A 20,634-nucleotide genomic window follows, 5' to 3' on the forward strand; every position below is an offset into this window, starting at 1 on the left:
CCATGCTGAGCTACTCCTTATCAAAGGGTTGTGTGGTTGGCCCTAAGCCTTTAAATGGGTTCAGAGCTAAAGAAGTCTCGACTTAATGTGTATTGGGTTTCCATTTCATCAATGACTTCATGAAAACCTATGAACATGCATGTAACAGAGTAAATTCATAAGCTACAAGGGCAAAGACTAACCGCTGAAATAAGACAGTCCGTTTTGGACGTCATTAAAGCAAAAGATACTTGTACATTGAAAAAAGAAAAAGCCACTGAAAATGTGATAAAGCTTGGGACAAATAGGACTTTAAAATTATATTATATACCATGATCCACATCATCCTTTTAATTGATAAGACTGGACAATTTCAGTTTACTATTTTTTGTTTAGACTGTTATTCTTCCAAAAGCAAAACACGGTTTAAAAAAAAACAAAAACAAAAACAAAACCCAGCAACTTTGTACGAAAATTCTAAAAATTCAATAAAAATGTGAATTAAAAAAAACTCTTACAAAAAAGAAACCAGCAACTCCGTGTGCGTGTGTGTGTGTGTGTGTGTGTGTGTGTGTGTGTACATATATTCTTTTTTTCTAGAATTACAGTTGTTTGCTGGCCATGTTCAAACGATCCAACAGTAATGGTTTTTGTTACTTTGCCACCACATGGTCATACAAGCACAGGAAGGAAATGACAAATTTAGGCTTCTGACATTTCTTTAAAGGGGAAATATGGCTGAATAATCAAAATTCAGTTTATTATTTCAAATACAAACGGAACTGTCATTTCATTTTCATGTAGTTGTTACTAATCTAGCAATGCCACTACTCAAGCAATAAAAATGCCCCTCATACAAAAGAGCAAGGAGGCTTCTTTCACCACAGATTTACTTTTTTTTTTTGTATTTTTGAAGGTTTACTCTTAACAGAACCTATGACTTGCTAAAGGTCTTCTTTGATTTGTGAAAGTCACATTCCTAACAAAAAACATTCATAATTCTTGGTTTTTTGCATTTATAATTACATGATATTATTACAGCAACTTAAAAAAATGGATTGCTTATCCAGAGAATATAAATCTGTTAAATTTCATACAATTAAGGCTTTATTTTTGAAAATCGAACCAAACAATCCATTAATAATGATCACTTAAGGAAATCATTTCTGAATCAGAGTTAACTGTGTACATGGGGGGTGGGGGGTTATTTTATTTATTTAGAGTTGTGATTTTTAGCACAACCTCACTTTCCTAACTATCAACAGAAAATATGTATCTTGGAAAGTAACAACCAGTTAAAATAGTAAACATGGATTACTGAATTTTGAGGGGCACTGGCAACTCTGCAGGACTGGCTTAGTTAGGTCAAGCACCAACTTCCTGAGCACAGTGGTTGATCAAAACTTTTGAAGAGGTGAGGGCCACATTTGCTTCTTTTAACTGGCTCCATCCAAATCAGTAGCTAAACCTATGCCTCTCACTCATAAAACCATCCATGAATGGAATGCAACCTTCACAGAAAATACTGTTTGGCTATGAGATCATACTCAGGTGCTTTTTTTTTCTAAGGCAATGTGACCAGGGACTTTCCTCAGTACTGGCTATTTCATGAAGAAAACACCAATTTCTTCACCACTGGCTACATTTTTCTGAGCACCAAGCCTGTTATGACTCCCTCTGGTAGCAGAACAAATAACTCGCCTACACAAAACATACCAAGCCCAAACCCATGTTCACTTTTGAAACTTCCTTCTTAAAACTTTAAAACCATAAACATCATTTCTTAGTATCTTTACTGCAGTTGTGTATGATTGAGCATCAAAGTCTAAAATTCTCCGGTTTTACCTTTTCTGATCCAGTGCTACAGATACAAATCTCACGGAGTTCACGGTTGCTAGGGTTAAATTCTGATCACAGAACCAGGAGAAATAATCCCATCCACAGTGGCCAAGGACAGAGCACCAAATGAAAAGAACACAGCCAGGTATCAACTTACAGCCACTCCCATGTTTCTGAAATGTCAACCTGCCAGGGCCCCCAAAATAGATTTGTTGTTATGCCTTATTTTAAAAATTAGAAACCTCATTTTAATTTGAGATAGCAATCCATCTAAAGCAGCAACCAATCTAAAAATTTGAAGTTACCAAAAATTCAACCTCAGCTTCCTTAAATCACTTAACTGGAGTTGGGAGTTGGGGTCAAAATGGCTAAAAGCCCTTTATCAGGGAAAATAAATCTTGTATTTAAATTGCACCTCTTCCTAAGCAACTTTTTGTTGTTTTTCACTTCTCTCCAAACCCCGCATCCACAATTCTAAAAAGTATTATGTTTAAAGGAATTACCAAAAGTTTAAAAGAAGAGCAAAAGGTAATCGACTTGTAATGACAAAAGTAAGCCACCTCTTACCTACAAAAGCATAGGAGCAGACATGGAGACAGGTCTTCTGTCTATAGCTAGTAGCAGGTAGTGGTATAAAAGTATGCATCCAACTGACCTTTAAAGACTTCGCAAGACAAGACCGACACCCATTCCGACTCCAGTTTCAGCTTCAGTCTCTAACCCAGTGAGAAGTTTTATTCAAGTAGCTTATTTCCACTCAGCAATGGTGGTTTCTCACTGCTGTCTCTGGACATGGTTACGCATAGATGGAACAAGCGACTATGTGAGCAATCTGCACGGTGCAGCTGCTTCACTAAGATAAGCAGACACAAGGTCTGCCTGTGACAGCAGCTCAGCAGACTGGGCTTGGGCGGAAATCCTGTATCCTATCCCTTGTGCTGTGCAGGGTCCTGAATTCTCAGACTCTGTCCCAAAGTAATAAGCAACAGACCTGGAAGTCTATTCCTCAGGCAGGAAAAAGAGGGAGCACACACCCCAAACTTAATCAACGACCTAATACCACCATTTTAGATGTTAATTTAAGACAGTACTTCTTAAAAAACTTAAAAAGTTGTTCCAGAAACAACTCTGACTTTAAATTTGCCCACAACAGATTAGGCTGACACAAAAGAGTGTTTCAAACCTGTAAATAAACACATTCTTTTTAGTACTATGTTCTTTGGTTCTAAAGAAAAAAAGCAAAATTCCTTCAATATCTAACATCATCTCAGATCTAAGTTCTGTCTTCCAGATTTAGAAAATGTAATGGCTCCAGTGTGACAGACAGTATAAATGTAGGCTTAAAAAAAACTTTGTGTCTATAATATAGGAAGTAAATTCTGTCCAACTGAAGATGACGTGACTCTGACAGTAATGACTATTAATGTGACAACTTATACCAAAAAGCAGGCAAGACCTTAAAACAACAAAGATGTCTGCATTTTTACCAGTACTTAAGAGACAACGAAACATGCTTCTTGTGCTGTTAATTTCATAATATACTTTGCCTACCTGCTGCTGGCTCAGGCGTGTGGATAGGCAGAATAATTTTCCCAGGTTCTTCCCTTCCAACAATACATTCTTCAAGGTTCCCAGAGGCTTCTTGAGTACTATTCATCTTCGGTGTCTCCCCAGGTGAGAAAGGACTTATTTTCTCTGTAGAAACATTCTGGACCTGCTTAGTCTGAAGGTCTGAGTCAGGACTGGGCAGTGATATATTACTGATTTCTCCTTTGATTACCAGTACTCTGGAGGCCTTGACCTGCTCAATGACAGCTTCCACTATACGAATGGCAGTCTCTTCTATTGGGTCTGCTCCGATAGGCATATGTGCAGCTTGGGTTGGGACCATGCAAGATGGAAAGGTAGCACTGCTTTTCTCTCCTGGGCCTGATGCCTGTGTGACTTCCTTCATGTCAGTTGGGAGACCACTATCATCAAGAGCTGGGAACCCTGTCTCTGTAGGGAGGTCTCTGGCAAGAGGCTGCAGTATCTCTTCATCCAGTGGCACCTCCTTGGAGTTACCCAGGGCAGGGCTGAGCTCTGCTCCTTTCAGCTTCCCTCTCTTACAATCAAGAGGTACCATCTCTGGGGTTGCAGCTCCCCGTAAACCAGCCACACCTTTGTCTGGTAAAGCTTCTGACAGACTTGGAGTCATATGCATCTTCTGGTTCAACAAACACTCTGAAACTGGAATGTCTCTGGTGTAATGTGTTGTGTCCTTTCTTCTGGGCTCTGGAGGACCTTGCAGAGCATTAACCACTACAGTATCCACCATCACATTTCCATTTACCTCACAAGCATTAGTTTTCCCTTGAAATTCAGAGGTCTTCACTCCAACATCCAAAGTGAAACGCTGATTGCAATTAAAAGCCTCAGATACATTCTGCGGTGAACCTGGCAACAGAGATGAGCTGTTCTGCTCTGCACCCGAGGCTTCCTGCCTTGCACTTGCAGCCAATCTTGCTCCTGGTGGTACCAGGCTCTGCACAACCCCACCTTCAGTCAGCAGGGAGACTTGAGAGGCCACTTCCTCCTTATGCTTAGTTTCAGTCTTTAGACAGGCAGAGGGCGTGTCGGGTGAATTACTCTGTTGCAGTGCATTGTCCTCTGCACAGACAGCTAAGACAGATTTTTCACACAATTCTGGTGTCTCTTGCCCAGAAGGTGATGGTCTCTGGTCTTCCCCTGACATTTCTGAAGAAAGCCTGTCTTCCTTATTGAAAGAACACAGCACTGCTTTATTCTTGTCATCTTGTTCCTGAACTGCAGAGCTTTCTAGAGCTACCAGATTTTTCCCTTCTTCAGGCAGAACTGAGTCAGAGGCCAAAACAGCTTTATCCGTACTTGGCTGAGAAGAGTCAGTCAGAACTTCAGGAGTTGCTGGGCCAGGACCCTCATGTTCTCCACCAAGGCCTGTGGGACTGATATTCCCCATGCTCAGCTGAAGCTCTATAGGAGCAGAAGGTGTGGACAGGATGGTCACCCCGTCTTGTAGTTTATCAGAATCATTCAAATCTCCTCCAGCTGGGCCATCTCTACAAGCTATAGTTCTATGTAGCTGGTGAGTTGCTGTTCCTTTTTCTTTCTGGGAGGGGACAAGAGAAAGTGCGTCATCTTTGGTTACTGATTCACTGCCTGGACTGCCTGCCAGAGAGAAAGTGCTGCCTGGTGGGACTGCCTGGTCTGGCACTAGTCTTTTCTCAGTTTGAGGGACAACTGGAGGGAGATGTGAAACATTCTCAAACATATTTGTTAGAGGTGTATCTTGTTTCAAATATTTTCTTTGGTCCTTTGTATCTAAAACATTGAGAGGACAAAAATCTACACATTCCTGGGTATTTATCACAGCATCAGAAGTGACTGTGTCAGTTTGTGGGTCCTCCAGGAAGAGGGCAGTGCACAGATCTTTTCTGTTTGGCTGCTGTATTGTGCTTTCAGGCAGGCTAATTAAGTCACTGCAATGTTTTACAACCAGCTCACCATCGGAAGTCACTATGTTCTGTTGACCTGTAGACTCAGCACAAAATATACCCACCCCAGCTGTAGAACAAAGCCGTGACTGGCTGCTTTGGCTTTGAGCTTGCCATGAATTTGATCCTAATTCTTGGTTTGGCATCCCATCTGGTTTTATCCTAGAAAAGGTTAAATCCAAGGGTGCTGGTGCCTCACATTGTCCTGCTAGGGGAGTGTCAGGTTCTGGTCCGTCTGAAGTCATGTCTTCTGCAGCAGTCGGAGATACCAGAGAGTTCTGATCAACTATAGCATCAGTTCTGTCCTCACAGCTTCTCTTCTGAGTTTCCATTCCTATTTTTTCAGTGAGGATTTTCCCAGGACTTAATTCAAGTGACGACTCAGCAGGCTTGTTGGCACCCAGGGCCCTGGCGGCAGAGACATTGTTAAGCATACTGGCTTTGTCCACAGGTTCACAAACAACTTGAACATCATATGCCCCAGATGTGCTAATATTAGAATTCTCAAATCCTTCCTTTGTACTTTCTCCTACTTGATGTTTATTGTTTTGGATAGTAGCATCTGGGTTCATTTGACTATGTTCCAGTTTCCCTGCACTCTCTGGGGCACTAGCACCTGTTGATGAACTGTCTGCTACCTCCTTTCCAGAAGAAAGCTGGCATGCACCTGGCTCTGTTACCATGTCTCCCTGTAGCACACTGCCCCCATTGCTCAGTGATTCTTGATCTGTAGTCACTCTGGAAGATTTTGTTCCAGTTTCCTCATTTCTGTTTCCACAGGACGGAAGGCCTTCTGTGCCCTTTACTCCACAGTCAGGAATGCTCTGAAGACAGCTGTTTTGGTAAGATATAGATCCAGAGTCCACAATAGATGCTGGCTCCACCTCTTCCCCTTTTCTCTCCACGCCTTTATTTTTCTTCTTATGAGAACAGACTGCATTCTCTTCCTCAACCACACTTGACAAATCACAGGAACTTTCAAACTGCCCCACAGAGCTCCCTTGGCAGCATGGAGTACTCGTAGCCTCTTCAGAAGAAAGCTGCTGACTGTCCAAAGGCTCTGATGCACAGGGTAGGGATTGGCCACCCGTCTCTGGGGCACTGGGCAGACAAGCAGACTCTTGTGTTGTCACCATCAGGGGCATAAGATTGTCCATCTGCTTGATGTTTGTTTTCTAGGAGGAAATGAAAGATAATTTTTTAAACCGGCCAGGAGATGAAAGATAATTTTTAAAATCGGCCAGGAGCAGTAGCTTATCAGGCTATAGTCATAAAGCTTTGTAAGTATGCCTGCTTTTCTAAACTCTTCTTTCTCTTTTCTAAGCATGCTTTCTCTAACATCTTGGGCTTCTTCAACATTTTGGGTTGCCTTGTTCTTTTTCTAAAGCTCCCCCTCTACCATGTGGCTGCTAATAACATCATGTGTCTGTCCTCCATGCTGGCTTAAAATGGCATGGGTTTTTTCCATTTTTCTTCCCTTCTCCTCCTGCAGATCCTGCTAAGATTTACCGCTTGCCTGCCCTGGGGGTGTCCTGATAAAATTGTCCTCCAACTTCAAAAAATAAAAGAGAAAAGTGGCCATGAGAAAAAGATGTTATTGATACCTGTAAGCAAAACCCCACTGGAAAAAACTCACTACTTTTCCAGCCCTTCTAAGTTCAAATGATACACTAATCAAGACAAATTTTCTTTCCTCTCTGTTACTATCTTCTCCAATATCTGTGTATCCATTGTGATATTAAGTATTACTCAGAATATACACAGTGGCTAATTTCCATTCTATTTTAGGAAACAAAAAAATTAAGCCTCAGAAACCTTATTTTAAGAAAGCATGACAAACCTTCAAATAACAGCTAAGAAGGATCCTTAGGTGTCTTTACAGGAGTACTCTAAGTCTATCTGCCTCATATACTCAAGTAAAACCAAAGCCTAACCAGTTTCATCAACTCTTTTCAATCAAAAGATGTAACCAGGTACTCATGTGCTTAAAACAATATCTTTTAATCCCCCAAATATGCACAGCCCAACTTACCTACTTACATTAGGTTCAGAATGTCAACAGGGAAACAAGAGATACTATTGGGCTGTTTGATAAAAGTGGTTCTTCTGGTATCCAATACTGAATATTAAATAAATGAGAGCATATAGTGCTATTATCAAACTTTTAAGTAATGTCAGAGGGTACTTTGGCTATTGCAAAAAAAAAAAAAAAAAAAAGCTATTGCAGCCTTAAAAATCTTTAGATAATTTAGTTTTGTTTGCTTATTTTCTGAGACAAGGTCTTACTATGTAGTCCTGACTAACTCTGGAACTTGCTATTTAAACCAGGCTGGCCATAAACTTGTGCTCCTTCTTTTTCTGCCTCTTGAGTGCTGTGATTACAGACCAACATCACCATGCACAGCTTAAGAGTTATTTTTTTAAGTAAACAAATACAGTCAATAAGAGAAAGATTTAAAACAATCACAGTCCATCAGTCTAAAAGAAGAAACACAATACTGTTATATAAATAGTAACAGTAGCAAAAAAACATTTTTTAAAAAACTAAATAAAATGCATGATTAATCAAATAAATTATGCAAAAGCGGGAATGGAGAGCTGGGTGTGGTAGCTCACGCCTTTAACCTAGTCACTCATAAGGTAGAGGCAGGTCTACACAGTGAGTTCCAGGCCAACTGGGGAGACCCCACACTCCCCCAGGGACTAGAGAGGATGGCTCAACAGTGAAGAGTAAGTATTATTGCTCTTGCAAAGAACCCAAGAGTTCAGGTTCAAACACCCACATTGGGCAGCTCACAACAGTCTGTAACTCCAGCTCTAGGGGATCAGACACCCTCTCCTGGACTCTGTGGGCACTGCACATTCCCCACCTACCAGATGCACATAATAAAAAATGAAATCAACTTTTTTAAAAATGCAAAAATATGTATATGCCAACAAGGCTCAGGAAAAATTAGATAACCAAATTAGTTGAATCTTCAGTGAATTTATAACACTATTTGCTTAGGACATAATTATTTTATTTATTTTTATTTTATGTGTATGAGTGTTAGTGCCTGATGTATGTAAGTGCACCCATGTTGTGCAATGCCCACCGAGATCAGAAAAGGGCATTCGATTCCTCTGGAACTGTAGTTACGGACAGTTGCTGGCAGCTATGTACATGCTGGGAATCAAACCCAGCTCCTCTGCAAAAGCAATCAGTGCTCTTAACCACTGAGCCATCTCTCTGGGCCAAGACATAATTATTTTAAAACATGTTTTGCTGTCCATTTACTTTTGATCTACTGCAATAATTTTATACATGTCTACTATCACCTACTGTCTCATTCATCTGTTTAATTTGTACATATATAGAGTAGTATGCCATCAGATTCTTCCTAAATTCTTACTAAAACTACTGTTAAAGTTTGCATACTAGAGTAAAATGTGCTATTCTCAAAAAAGTCTTTCTATTATAGTATACAAAGAAAAAAGTGTCTGTTGTGTTACTTAGAGTATTCAAAATTTGCTTGTTTCTATTCCTCCTAAAAATTATGACAGCAAGTCACTATATTTAATGAAAGGTAAACACTGCAGACCAGAGAAACACCTAGGTGGTAGTGCCTGAGGAATTCTGGAAGGTCCTAACACACAATCTCTCACATCTTATTTCTCATGTTTTACTGCTAACCATTCCAAGTAGCTTTGAAATGTGAAGGCTGATTTTTTTTTTCAAGTAGATTATCATTTGTCAAATAAGAATTATAAGGGGAGTGGTAATTTACTAGTAGTCTACTCAAAGGAAATGACAACTTGAAACACACATGATTCAGAAAGGCAGAGGAAGGCATTTCATATAATCCTAGTATAGATTTGGGGACTACATGTTTCAGAAATAATGCCTGCTTTCAGAGAGGCCTCTGGCCTTGAGCTGACCCTAGCTGACCTTCAATGAAATTATTATCAAACTGTTTTGAAATCAAATTAGCTTTGAAATAAACCGAGTGGAAAAATTATCTAAACTTAGCTTCTCAGCTATGGCCAAGAGAGATGCATCCATATGATGCCTCTATTATCTACAATAAATGTTACCAAGGTGTCTGTATGGTAATAATTGTATATTCAAAGCTTGAGTGGATTATAAAATCTTAACTTCTTTTTTTTTGGTCTTTTTGAGACAGGATCTCCCTGTAGCCCCAGCTGTCCTGGAACTCACTATGTAGACCAGGCTGTCCTTGAACTCACAGAGATCTGCCTGCCTCTGGCTCCTGACTGCTGGGATTTTAAGATGATCTTTCTATCAACTACTAATGTAAATCAAGTAGCACTATCATCACTCACTAAAACAGCTGTGAAAAAGCTTTACTGATGAGTAAATTTCATTCTTGTACTTTAGCAACAAACTTAGAAGCTGGTTTGCCTCTTTTACTTCTAAAAAATTAAACCAGGGGGCTGGAGAGATGGCTCAGTGGTTAAGAACACTAATTATTCTTGCAGAAGGCCCAGGTTCGAATCCCAGCACCCACATGGCAGCTAACAACTGTCCGTAACTCCAGTTCCAGGGGATCCGAAAGCCTATTCTGTCCTCTGCCAGCATTGCACGAAATGGGTGCACTTACCTACATGCAGGCAATACATGTGTACGCATAAAATAAAAATAATAAATAAAACAATATATATAAATAAATAAATCTTTAAAAAAAAGAAAAAAAGAAAAAATTAAACCAAGCATAGACAAATTTCTTTTTATGCCAGGAAAATTTGGTTCTGGTTGCTGCATGCTTCTGCGTCTGCAATGTGTATGAGTATCATTCATTACTTCAGAGATTGGGAAGGGTTTGAAGTTTAAAAATCTCAGCCTTCTGGGCTAGCAAGATGGCTCAATGGGTAAAAGTACTAGCCACACAAACCTGCGGAATGAATTTAATCCCATGAATCTCCAACTGAAGGTGAAAACTGTCCTCTAACCTCTACATACTTGCCTGTGGCACAAGCATGTGTGCATTCATACACATACACATACATACATACATATACATACACATACACACACGCACACAAATAATAATAAAAAGAATTTAAAATTTTTCATCTCTCTATTGCTACAATAGCTAATGCTAGTTCTGTATCTTAAGTGGCAACATTAAATACTACTATTGCTTTACAGATTTCACCATCTTTTGTGGAAACATTTTTATGTCTTAATTACAGCAAGATTCACTGGGAGAGGTAGGCAGACATACACACAGACCTCTAACTGAAAATGAAAACTTTTCCTTACCATTAGTTGCTGTTGGATAGTCATAAGTTTAAAAATATGTCCAGTGCAACTGTCACCATGAAATTGAGGTTCATGATGCGATTCAGATTCAGAAGTCAATGTATAGATGTCCAATTCTCGATGATGCCTCACAGAACAGTCTCCATAAGGGATTTCATAGGATAAACTGCTCCAGGAGTCTGGTTCGCCAGCATTCTCCCTGCAAGTAAGCAATTTGTCTTTAACATATAAACTCTATCTTCCAGGCACAGGTTTAACCTTCTAAGATATTACATTTCTGATTCTTCTCTGAGGCTCCGGAGCACAATACTGATTTATATAGATTCTCAGAAATTCAGGCATTAACAAATGTCTCTATCCTCTTTACAAGAAAACAGAAAGGGCTTAAATGAAACCTACCAAAAGATTCCCTAAGGATATATTTTGATCAAGACAAAGAGAAGTCTGAGATTTAAAACAGTTAATATTATGCTTACAATAAAATAATCAAGAAGTCAGGAATGGTGGGGCATGACTTTAATCTCTGTACCTTGCAGGCAGAAGCAGGTGGATCTCTGTGTGTTCTAGGCCAGCTTGATCTACACAGACAGTTCTAGGCTAGCCAGTGCTATACAGTAAGACCCTGCCTCTAAATTACATACATACATACATACATACATACATACATACATACATACACGGTAGTTGTAGTATAAGGAAGATGGTTCCAGCCTGATATTCAACAACAGCAAGACCTATTAAGAGTGACTTGTAAATAGATTATGCTATATGCTAACAAAAATCAGTTTTATTAGGAAGGGAAGAACCAGTCATTCTAATCCCTGCAAGGTTCCTCCTTTGTAAAAAGAGGTGGAGGAAACACCATTAAATTTCTTGAAGTCAACTACACCCAGAAAACCTACAATGCCGTATTATACTATTCTCATCAATATAATTATAAAATCCCATTTTAACGGAAGCTCTTGGTTCTAGGAATTTCTTTTTTTTTTTTTTTTAATTTAAAAAACAAAAAATCTGGTTATGTAGCTCAGTGGCCAAGCACTTGCCTACCATCTGAAAGGCCCTGGGTTGAAATCTCAGCACCACAACAAAATATAAAATAATAAAATAAACTTTGTTCAATTCCTATCATCATAAATATATAACATATAAATAAAGGTGACACTGTTCAGACATAACAAGAATTTCTAGCACAGGTCTCAAAACATGAAATTATTTTTCTGGTAACTTTAGGAAACATGAGGTTGAATAAGGCAGGCAGACTTCATTGGAATCATTTTTAAAATAAATGAAAGCAGAAAGAGTAACACGTTCTCTTTACTCAACTTTCTGCTATTATATCCACTTGATTTGTTCAAGTGGATTTCTTCTATAAAGAAGAAATCTCTCATTTCACCTTTGATGTCACATGCTACATCCAATGTCCATAATGTCTGCTTGCAATGAATGCATCTACTATATTAGTTTTATACTCTAGGAAGGAATTCCTGAGCTAAGATAAACAGGGATGGAGTGCACAGTGGTATAGCATACAATCTTACAGTCTCAATTACTGTACCCTGGCACACATTCAAGTTAAGAAGCCTCTTCTACATTCAACAGAGCACTAATCCTTGGTGTCATTGTCCTTTCTTCTTAGTCTGATATAATGCATAATGCACACAGTTGAGATTTCTGAATTCAAATCTCACTACTGAATTTCTTAGCAATATGATGTTATTAAAGTTTCTTAGAGGCTGGAGAGATGACTCAGTGGTCAAGTAACACTAACTACTCTTACAGAGGACTCAGGCTTGGTCCCCAACACCCTGTGGCTAACAACATCTGTAACTCAAGTTCCAAAGAATGCAACATCCTCTTCTGGCCTCCACAGGCACTGTATTCAGGTGGTATACTTATATGCAAGCAAAACATTCATATAAAAATTTTTAAAAATTAATCCTTAACTTCTCTGGATCTGAATTTCATAATTTGCACATAGGAACGTGACATTTTAAATACTATTTCAAAAACGGGATATAATGAAGAGTTATTTTTACAGTACTTAGCATAGGCAAGGGACATGATGGTACTGTCTGTTACTCCTCCTGTTTTCACTAGGTCCATCCAGCATGTTTTACAATTCCCAAAGCACAGGGTTTCTTTATGTAGAAAGACCACACTTTCTATTTTAAAGTCACTTTCTTTTTTCACTCTACTTTGGACTTGCAGAGTAACTACTTACTATTGTTTTAAATAGAAATACTTCCTGTATCTACCTTTAATAAAATTTCCCTTAACCCATTTATCTTGGAAGTATACACAAATATTTTATTGTAACAAAACTAAGTCTGGCAAGACACAAAAGCGTACTACAAATACACTAAAAATTCTGGCTGTTTGACTTGGTGAATTCAGAGGCCCTAGCTAAGAGTTCTAAAAAGCAAATGCAAAGGAGGACTATAGATGAAGGAACTTAAATACTGCATAAATGTCTACAGAGACTTTTAGCACTTTCTCTACCCCCTTTAAATCCTAGTGAGTGAACTACCATCATTATAAAAGTAAAGAATATTTCACTATTAATTGTGGCAAATACGTAGTACCTATTACTGTACATTACTACATTTATCAGTACTGAACTCTCTTAAATTGTCACGTTCAAACTTGAAAGCATAAAAGGCTGATGTCATGGCTACCTTGAAACTTAACAATCTTCCTGTCCACAGTGGTTTGCATTTTTCTAACATTCTTCCAAACCTCGAATCATAGCATAGTTTGAGGAACACTCTCTTTCTTTTGAGCTTGGTTAGAGTGTTGCAGTGTAATCAGCTATTTCCTCATCTTTAACCCCAACGAAGGACAAAGACTCATCATCTCAACTGCTAATTTCCATTACTCTGGATATATTATAGGAACTCAAATATTTATTAGGACTCTACCTCAGGGTAAAAATAAGAACTGTTTTCTATTTTCCCCCAAGACGTTTAGGTGGTTTCAGAGGATCACTCTGCGTATAGCCTAAAGAAGCAATTCTTCTGTTACTGAAGATACTGAGCAGACCTGGCTTAAAAAGCATAGGTGGTAGGGCTGGAGAGATGGCTCAGCGGTTAAGAACACCGGTTGTTCTTGAAGAAGACCTGGATTCAAATCCCAGCACCCACACGGCAGCTAACAACTATCCATAACTCCAGTTCCAAGGGATCCAACAACCTCTTCTGTCCTTGGCCGGCATTGCACTTACCTACATGCAGGCAATACATGCATACACATAAAATAAAAATAATAAATAAACTAGAAAAAAAACATAGGCGGCAAAAAGAGACCAAAAAGTATTAATAATCACATCCATCAGGGGAAAATTACTTCGAAGATTATTAATGAATAGGTGATAAAAAGTGAATGACTATTAGATCACTGTGTTCTATTACTAATTTCTTACCCCCCCTTCATCTTCCTTTCTCTTAGATATCAATATGTGGCTCAAGTTGGCCACATATTCTTCTGTTTTGACTGGCCAAGAGCTGAGATTACATACATGTGCCATCATGCTGGGTCTGAAATGACCAATTTTGATAAATGCACTGTTTCATGAGGGAATGGTTTTATTCTTATGAAATATAGGGTGAAACAGTTAAGAAAGGGTAGTGATATTTGCAACTTACTCTCAAAAAAACTTAGTACAATCTACATACCTATGTGTATACACACACACACACACACACACACACACACACACACACACACACACAGAGTCACAAAGCAAATTTAACAAAAGGTTAGCAACTGGTGGATTTAGATGAAGAATATACAGAAAGTCATTATATTTTTCCATCTTTTAATTATAAAAAGTTAAATAAAAAACAATTTAAAACATGCAATGGTGGTATCAATTCTTTCATTCTATGACTATTATTTACTTAAGCCAGAAGAAAAAAGTATTATTTGGGTATTTCTAAGATGCAAGCAACCCTGACATGTACTTTTAAGTGTACATTCCAGTATCCACTGGTTTTAGTTTTGAAAATCAGAAATTAACATTCAAATCGGTTGAAAGCTTTTACTATAATAAATTTTAGAGCCCCAAATATAAAGATTACAAAAGAATCTGTCTACAAAATGGAATATCAGCTGCAAATATTTTTGAAAAGGCCATACAATGTGGAAGTATCATCCAATAATGAAATAAAACACATCTCATAGTTATGGCATTATGAACAATATTACTGCATATAATCCTTTTTTTAAGTAAGTTGATTTCATATCTGTACATAGTCATAGCTGTCCTCCTTCACATGTGGACTATAGGCCATAGGTTGGGTAATCCTTTGACATGTTATAGCAGAAAAATTTACTTGTTATTTTTTAAAAACTATTTAATAACCACATAATTAGAAGAAACATTTTATGACAACAGCATTGACATATTCAATAACAATTTCCAGAGCTAAGATGCATCTGTTTCAAAATTGGCTGTAAATTTTTAGGTTTACAGTTGAATTAATACAGTTATACAATATTGTACTCAGTATAAACCCTTTAAGACATAAAATTATATGAGGTTTTAACCTTTGAAAAAGATCTCCATTTCATTATTAAAATACACAGTTTCATACAGAAAAAGTCATTTTTAATGCAATTGACACTAAGATGTTTGCACATGCATTTCTAATCCCTCTATATATAATCTTATTTATTTAAAAACAGTAACTTTCCTGGGCCTGGAGAGATGGTTCAGCTGTTAAGAACACCAGCTGCTCTTCCAGAGACCTGGATTTAGTAACCAGCAACCACATGACAGCTTACAACTCCAATTCCAAGGGATCTGATGCCCTCTTCTGGCCTCAGCAGGCATCAAGCACACGTACATACATACACGCAGGCAGACATTTGTACACGCGAAATAAAAATACATAAATTTTTTTTTTTTTTTTAAATCTGGGGCTGGAGAGATGGCTGAACAGTTAAGGGCACTGGCTGTTCTCAAAGAGGATCAGGGTTCAGTTCCCAACACCCACATGGCAGCTAACAGCCATCTGTGATTCCAGTTCCAGGAGATTCAATGCCTTCTTCTACCTTCCATGGGCACTGTACAACACAGTTGTACTTACATACATGCAGGCAATACACTTATACACATAATAAAAATAATAAAAATTTTTTTAAATTCCCTCTGGCTGTCCTACCCACATTAGACAACAAACATGGAGAGTCACTTCAAAGGAACACAATAAAAATAAACTAGGATGACAAAACAGTCTGACCTTGGAATTGTCTTGTCTCAGACTCCCTAGATTTGGTCACCATACCCAGTCTGGACATCAGGACTTTATAAGACTCTCCACAGTTTAAAATTTTTTTTTTTAATTATGGAGGGTATGTGCGTGTATGTGCGCATGAGTGCACACGCCTGAGAGGGTGAGATGATCTCCTGGAGCTGAAGTTACTGGTGATCATGAGCTGCCCAACATGGATGCTAGGAATCACAACTTGGGTCCTCTGCAAGTTTAGTACTACTCCAGCATAGAGTTACCTCTAATCCTGAGACCAACACCAGGTTCTCAAATAAGACTGTCATCTATGAAACAATAAGGATTAACCAACCTCTACTCATTCGGTAATATACTTTCTCTTGCTAACTGTGGTGGCCTCCAGATGACTAAGGTTATCTAAGTGATTATAGGCTATAAGCAGCTAAATAGTTATATCTATTTAATTTTTCTTAGATTTACAGCTGACTTCTAGACACAGGAGCTGGGGTACTTAGTAAGCTGTATGAAATAAAAAATCTGCACTCTGCTTAGATTAAAAAATCTAATTTCTGACTTCCCAAAAATTTAACAATGGCTTGGTGCTAACTGGAAGTCAAGTCATAACATAAGTAATTAATACAAATTTTGCATGGTATATATATTGTAACTGGTAAAACATACATGAGAAACATAATGGGTATTAACTGAAGAGACACAATTTACTGGAGATACAAACTGCCCACAGAGATGTCTACCTGACATTTTACATTAATAAATGTGACCTTCACACAACAACAAAAGGAGGTGGTAGTAAATTACTACAGTAGAGTATGTACCAAGTTAATTTCATGGAATAGGACTTACTATTGCATCTTTCCATTTGTTTATACTTCTCTCATTTGGAATGTATTATGTGCAATTTACATTTACATATGTTCTGATAGATTTTAACTTTTATAATATTTGTGTATATTTTATCATAATAAGTTACCTACATATATTTTATATACTCATGAAATCCTTTTCTTAATATTTTCAATGTTTTCAGACTAGGAGCTTAGAGTATGTCAAGTTGTTGCAAACCTAAAAACATAAAATAAAAATAAAAAAGCAAATCTGCATATAGGTATATAGGTGGGTCAAGGTCAACTGTGCATTTGGAAATGAAAATGATTATCTCCAAAAATGTGTGCTTCTTTGCCAGACAGTCCAACTTGCAGCCTGCAGGCCACAAGCATCCCAGTGTCACTATAAATGCAGTCCTTCAACACCATGGCAGATGATAATATCATCTTGCAATGCCATACCATGATAGTGACAGGCATATGGGAATTATTTTAACATTAGCACTTTGGTCAAAATCAAGTGAGAGGATGGAGAAAGAGAAACATGAACTAATTTGTTGAAGCTTGAAAAGAAAATCCCAACAGAATAACATAATTTCAGACTGATACAAAGGCCAAGAATAAAGTCCAATGTATAAGCATAGAGAAGGCCAGCAGGCATGACTTCAAAATGCCAAGTTAGCTTTTTAGCTTTCCCATGAAGGAAAAAACCAAAACATAATCAAACATCAGTACTTACATTTACCAATTTAAATGACTTAATCATAGAGAACTAAATGCTCAATCTCTTCTAGCTTTATTGAAATTCACTTGAAACAATGACAGATTAAGCGCTCAATATGAATCTGTAACTTCACCATAATGAATAAAAATCACCTAATTAATAATTTTCCATTTATGAAGACTGTACAATTTTGTAAATAAACAACTTGTTGCAGAAATCAATACCTTTAATTATAAAGGTCATTATCATTCTGTAAACTAGCTATTCCACTTGAGGAAATACAAAATTCTGACAGGACCCTATTTTCAGTCAGAATGTTTACTTGACAATGTATCAGGTCACTAACTGATGAACAGCCCAATAAGCTTTTAGAGACTTTGCATATTTTTACATAGCCCATGGATGCAATTCAGCTCTTTTCATAATTAACTGCTAAAACAGATTAATCTTACCTAGCAGTTAGACTAATAAAATAATTCAGAATAAAGACACAATGCTTATTTTACAAACGTCATTTTCATAGCTTCTCTAATCTGCTGCTTTTGCAGAAACAGGCAACACTATTTTTCCCAATTAATAACACTCTACAATAGATTAGGTAAAGTAGAAGAGAATTTCTCATTTAAGAAGAACCAGGATTCTTTTTTCTTTTTTAATTTCCGATTCACCACAGGAATAAAAACTCTAAAAACAAGCTTTTGGGAAGATGAACTGTAATGTCAACAGACCTTGGGGGTGTGGTTACTAACAAGACAGAGAAAAAGCATAGCATCAGATGGCACCTCAATGTGGTATCAGCTTTGGATCGATGAGACAAGATTTCATTTTTCTCTCAATGAGAGATTATGAATGTGCAAATTTTAAGAAAAAGAAAATAAGGATCTGGAGGGGTGGCTGTGGAGGAGTTAAGAGCATCTGCTGTTTTCACAGAGGACCAGGTTCAATTCCCAGCAATCCACATGGCAATTCTGTTGCCCTCTTCTGAACTTCTCGGGCATTATACACATACCAGCATACATACAGGCAATCAAAACACTTGTATAAATTAAAATAAATAATTTTTTTTAAAAAAGAAACATTTCAAAAAGTATGTAGAAAAGGGAAGAAGAAGTAGGAATAATAGGCACATTTTTTGCCAAATATTAAATCTTTTGCTTCTCAGATATGTTCCACCACAACAAGATAGCATTCTGACCCTCTCTGTTCAAGAAAAGCATATATACTCTAAAAGGAAATGCATTTCTTTAGAATGTTGACTTACTCTGTATAAACCATAAAGTGCAAGTCCAAATCTTATGAATCAGGAACAGGACTGGGTCAAAACATGAAATAATTACTGTAATTCCTCAGTATCTGAAAATATGTTAGGTTCTTGTATGAGTATTTGTTGCAAATGTTCATACTGGTCGTTTTATATTATGTATAAAATGTCTGCAAAATCTTGTTGAAAAGCTAGCACAGGGATAACACGTCATAATAAGTGTACTATACCTGAAACCCAGTTTTTTCTACTGTTTTCAAACTAAAATCCCAAGATACCTCAAATTACTACATTTCTGGCAGATCAAAGTTAGTCTAAAGTATACATTTATTTAAACCTTCAGCAAATATCCATGCAGTATTTACTATATGGACTTAAGATGCTGGTAGGATACTGATCAAGAACCAAGAGAACCAAGGTTCCTCCTGAAATACAGCCTGTATTACAAAGGGGCACAATTTGGATTCTTCACATAGGTGGTCAAGAAAAGCTCGCAGAGGTGCCATGACAGCAGATCTGAATGACAGGAAGGAATCAGCAAGTGGAGTTCATTGGACAGAAAACATCAGGGAACAAGCACAGCAGATACAAAGAACCTATGGTGACAATGAGCAAATACTCACCAATGACCAGTGAGACCAGGGCCAGTGTAGCAGTGCAAGGAAAGCAAAGGGAATGGGGGAAATGTACATAAAACGAGGTCTGAGAGTTGTATCTAAAAGCAGTTGTGAGCCCTGGTGGGAACACGGACTTTATTCTAGTGGTGGTGATAGAATAGTAAGAGAAGGCAGGCAAAAAGAAGAAAAAATCAAAATGAGGAAGCTAACAAAATTAAGTACTTAATATGGAACCAGACCGTATTAGCCATCTTTAATACTTACAACTCTGGGGCTGGTATCAGTATGGTACATTTACATGTAAAGAAACGTAGATCTGAGAGGTAATTTACCGCAGAATATTCAGCTAGTTGATCAAAAGGTCAGAAACTGTACAGACTCAACTGTAAAACTGTATGCCCCTTCTCACTTATACAATTACCTACTGCTACAGTAGTTTAAAATCACGACTGTCTTCAAATTACACAGAAGTTGATATAATATGGAATGTACATCAACCAAGTAAATTAGGTATTTGTTTCCATATATTTTATAGGATCAATAGCAAGTTTTTCAATTTTAGAATAACATAAATAAATTAGAGGACATTCTCTAGAGATAAAGTTATAGCACCCAAATTGACCATCCATGATAACTTCAGTGTTTAAGTATGTGGGGAAACAAAATTCAGTAAGTCTTCAGTAGATGCCTACTAATTCCCAGCATCCTAGCTGCTATGCAGTAGTGAGCAACCAACCCACCTCTCCTGCCTTCTCACCTTGCCTACCATGCTGCAACTCCAGAAAAAAAAAACAACTGAGGCTTACTGCTAACATATGTAAAACTCCATCAAATTAACTACACAGAAAAACAGTTTTCTGGACTAAGAACACTACTCATTCAGAGGAAGTTCAAAGTTGCTTCTCGTTGAATTACAACAAAAAGTTAAAGAAAAACATAAATGAAGAAAGACTTCAAAGACATCAGTTTGAAAGCATACTCACACATGTCTGCCCAAGCACCTCGAATATCTCAAGCCCATCCTATTTCAGTTCTGGCTTCATACTATCACTTTAAGAGAAGACAAAACCACTTAGATCAGCCCTCCTAAAAGGCGTGTTTTTCTCTAAGGCTGCTCTGACAAGTCACTGAAGCATCTAGTTCCTTAACTGAGGGCTATTGAAATACCTTCCATGAAACCACATCACTACAACATTGCCAAATCTCAATGGGGCTTACAAAATCAACCACAACTCCACTGAAATGGAGCTAGAGACTAAATTCCAGAAGATGAGCAAATAGACCTAAGTGGGAAAGTTATTCCCACAAGATGAAACTAACATCTTGGACAGGGATAGTCAGATAAACCAACATTCATATATAT

General features: G+C 37.7%; 1 protein-coding gene across 7 annotated transcripts in view; it reads right to left on the reverse strand.

Moving 5' to 3' along the window:
- Positions 1-20,634, reverse strand: part of Akap13 (A-kinase anchoring protein 13) — a 370,808-nt gene that overhangs the window by 170,168 nt on the left and 180,006 nt on the right. For all 7 annotated transcript variants that reach the window (XR_003846961.1, XM_029555684.1, XM_029555683.1 and 4 more), the window contains exons 6-7: positions 10,594-10,792; positions 3,370-6,505 (exon numbers count right to left, since the gene is read on the reverse strand). Coding sequence is in view for 6 of the 7 variants with exons in the window: in XM_029555684.1 (XP_029411544.1) it covers positions 3,370-6,505; positions 10,594-10,792 (3,335 nt within the window). In the remaining variant the exon portion in view is untranslated. The remainder of the gene's footprint in view (positions 1-3,369; positions 6,506-10,593; positions 10,793-20,634) is intronic.

Source organism: Nannospalax galili, unplaced genomic scaffold, assembly GCF_000622305.1.
Source record: "Nannospalax galili isolate Female #2095 unplaced genomic scaffold, S.galili_v1.0 scaffold63, whole genome shotgun sequence".
Classification (NCBI taxonomy): domain Eukaryota; kingdom Metazoa; phylum Chordata; class Mammalia; order Rodentia; family Spalacidae; genus Nannospalax; species Nannospalax galili.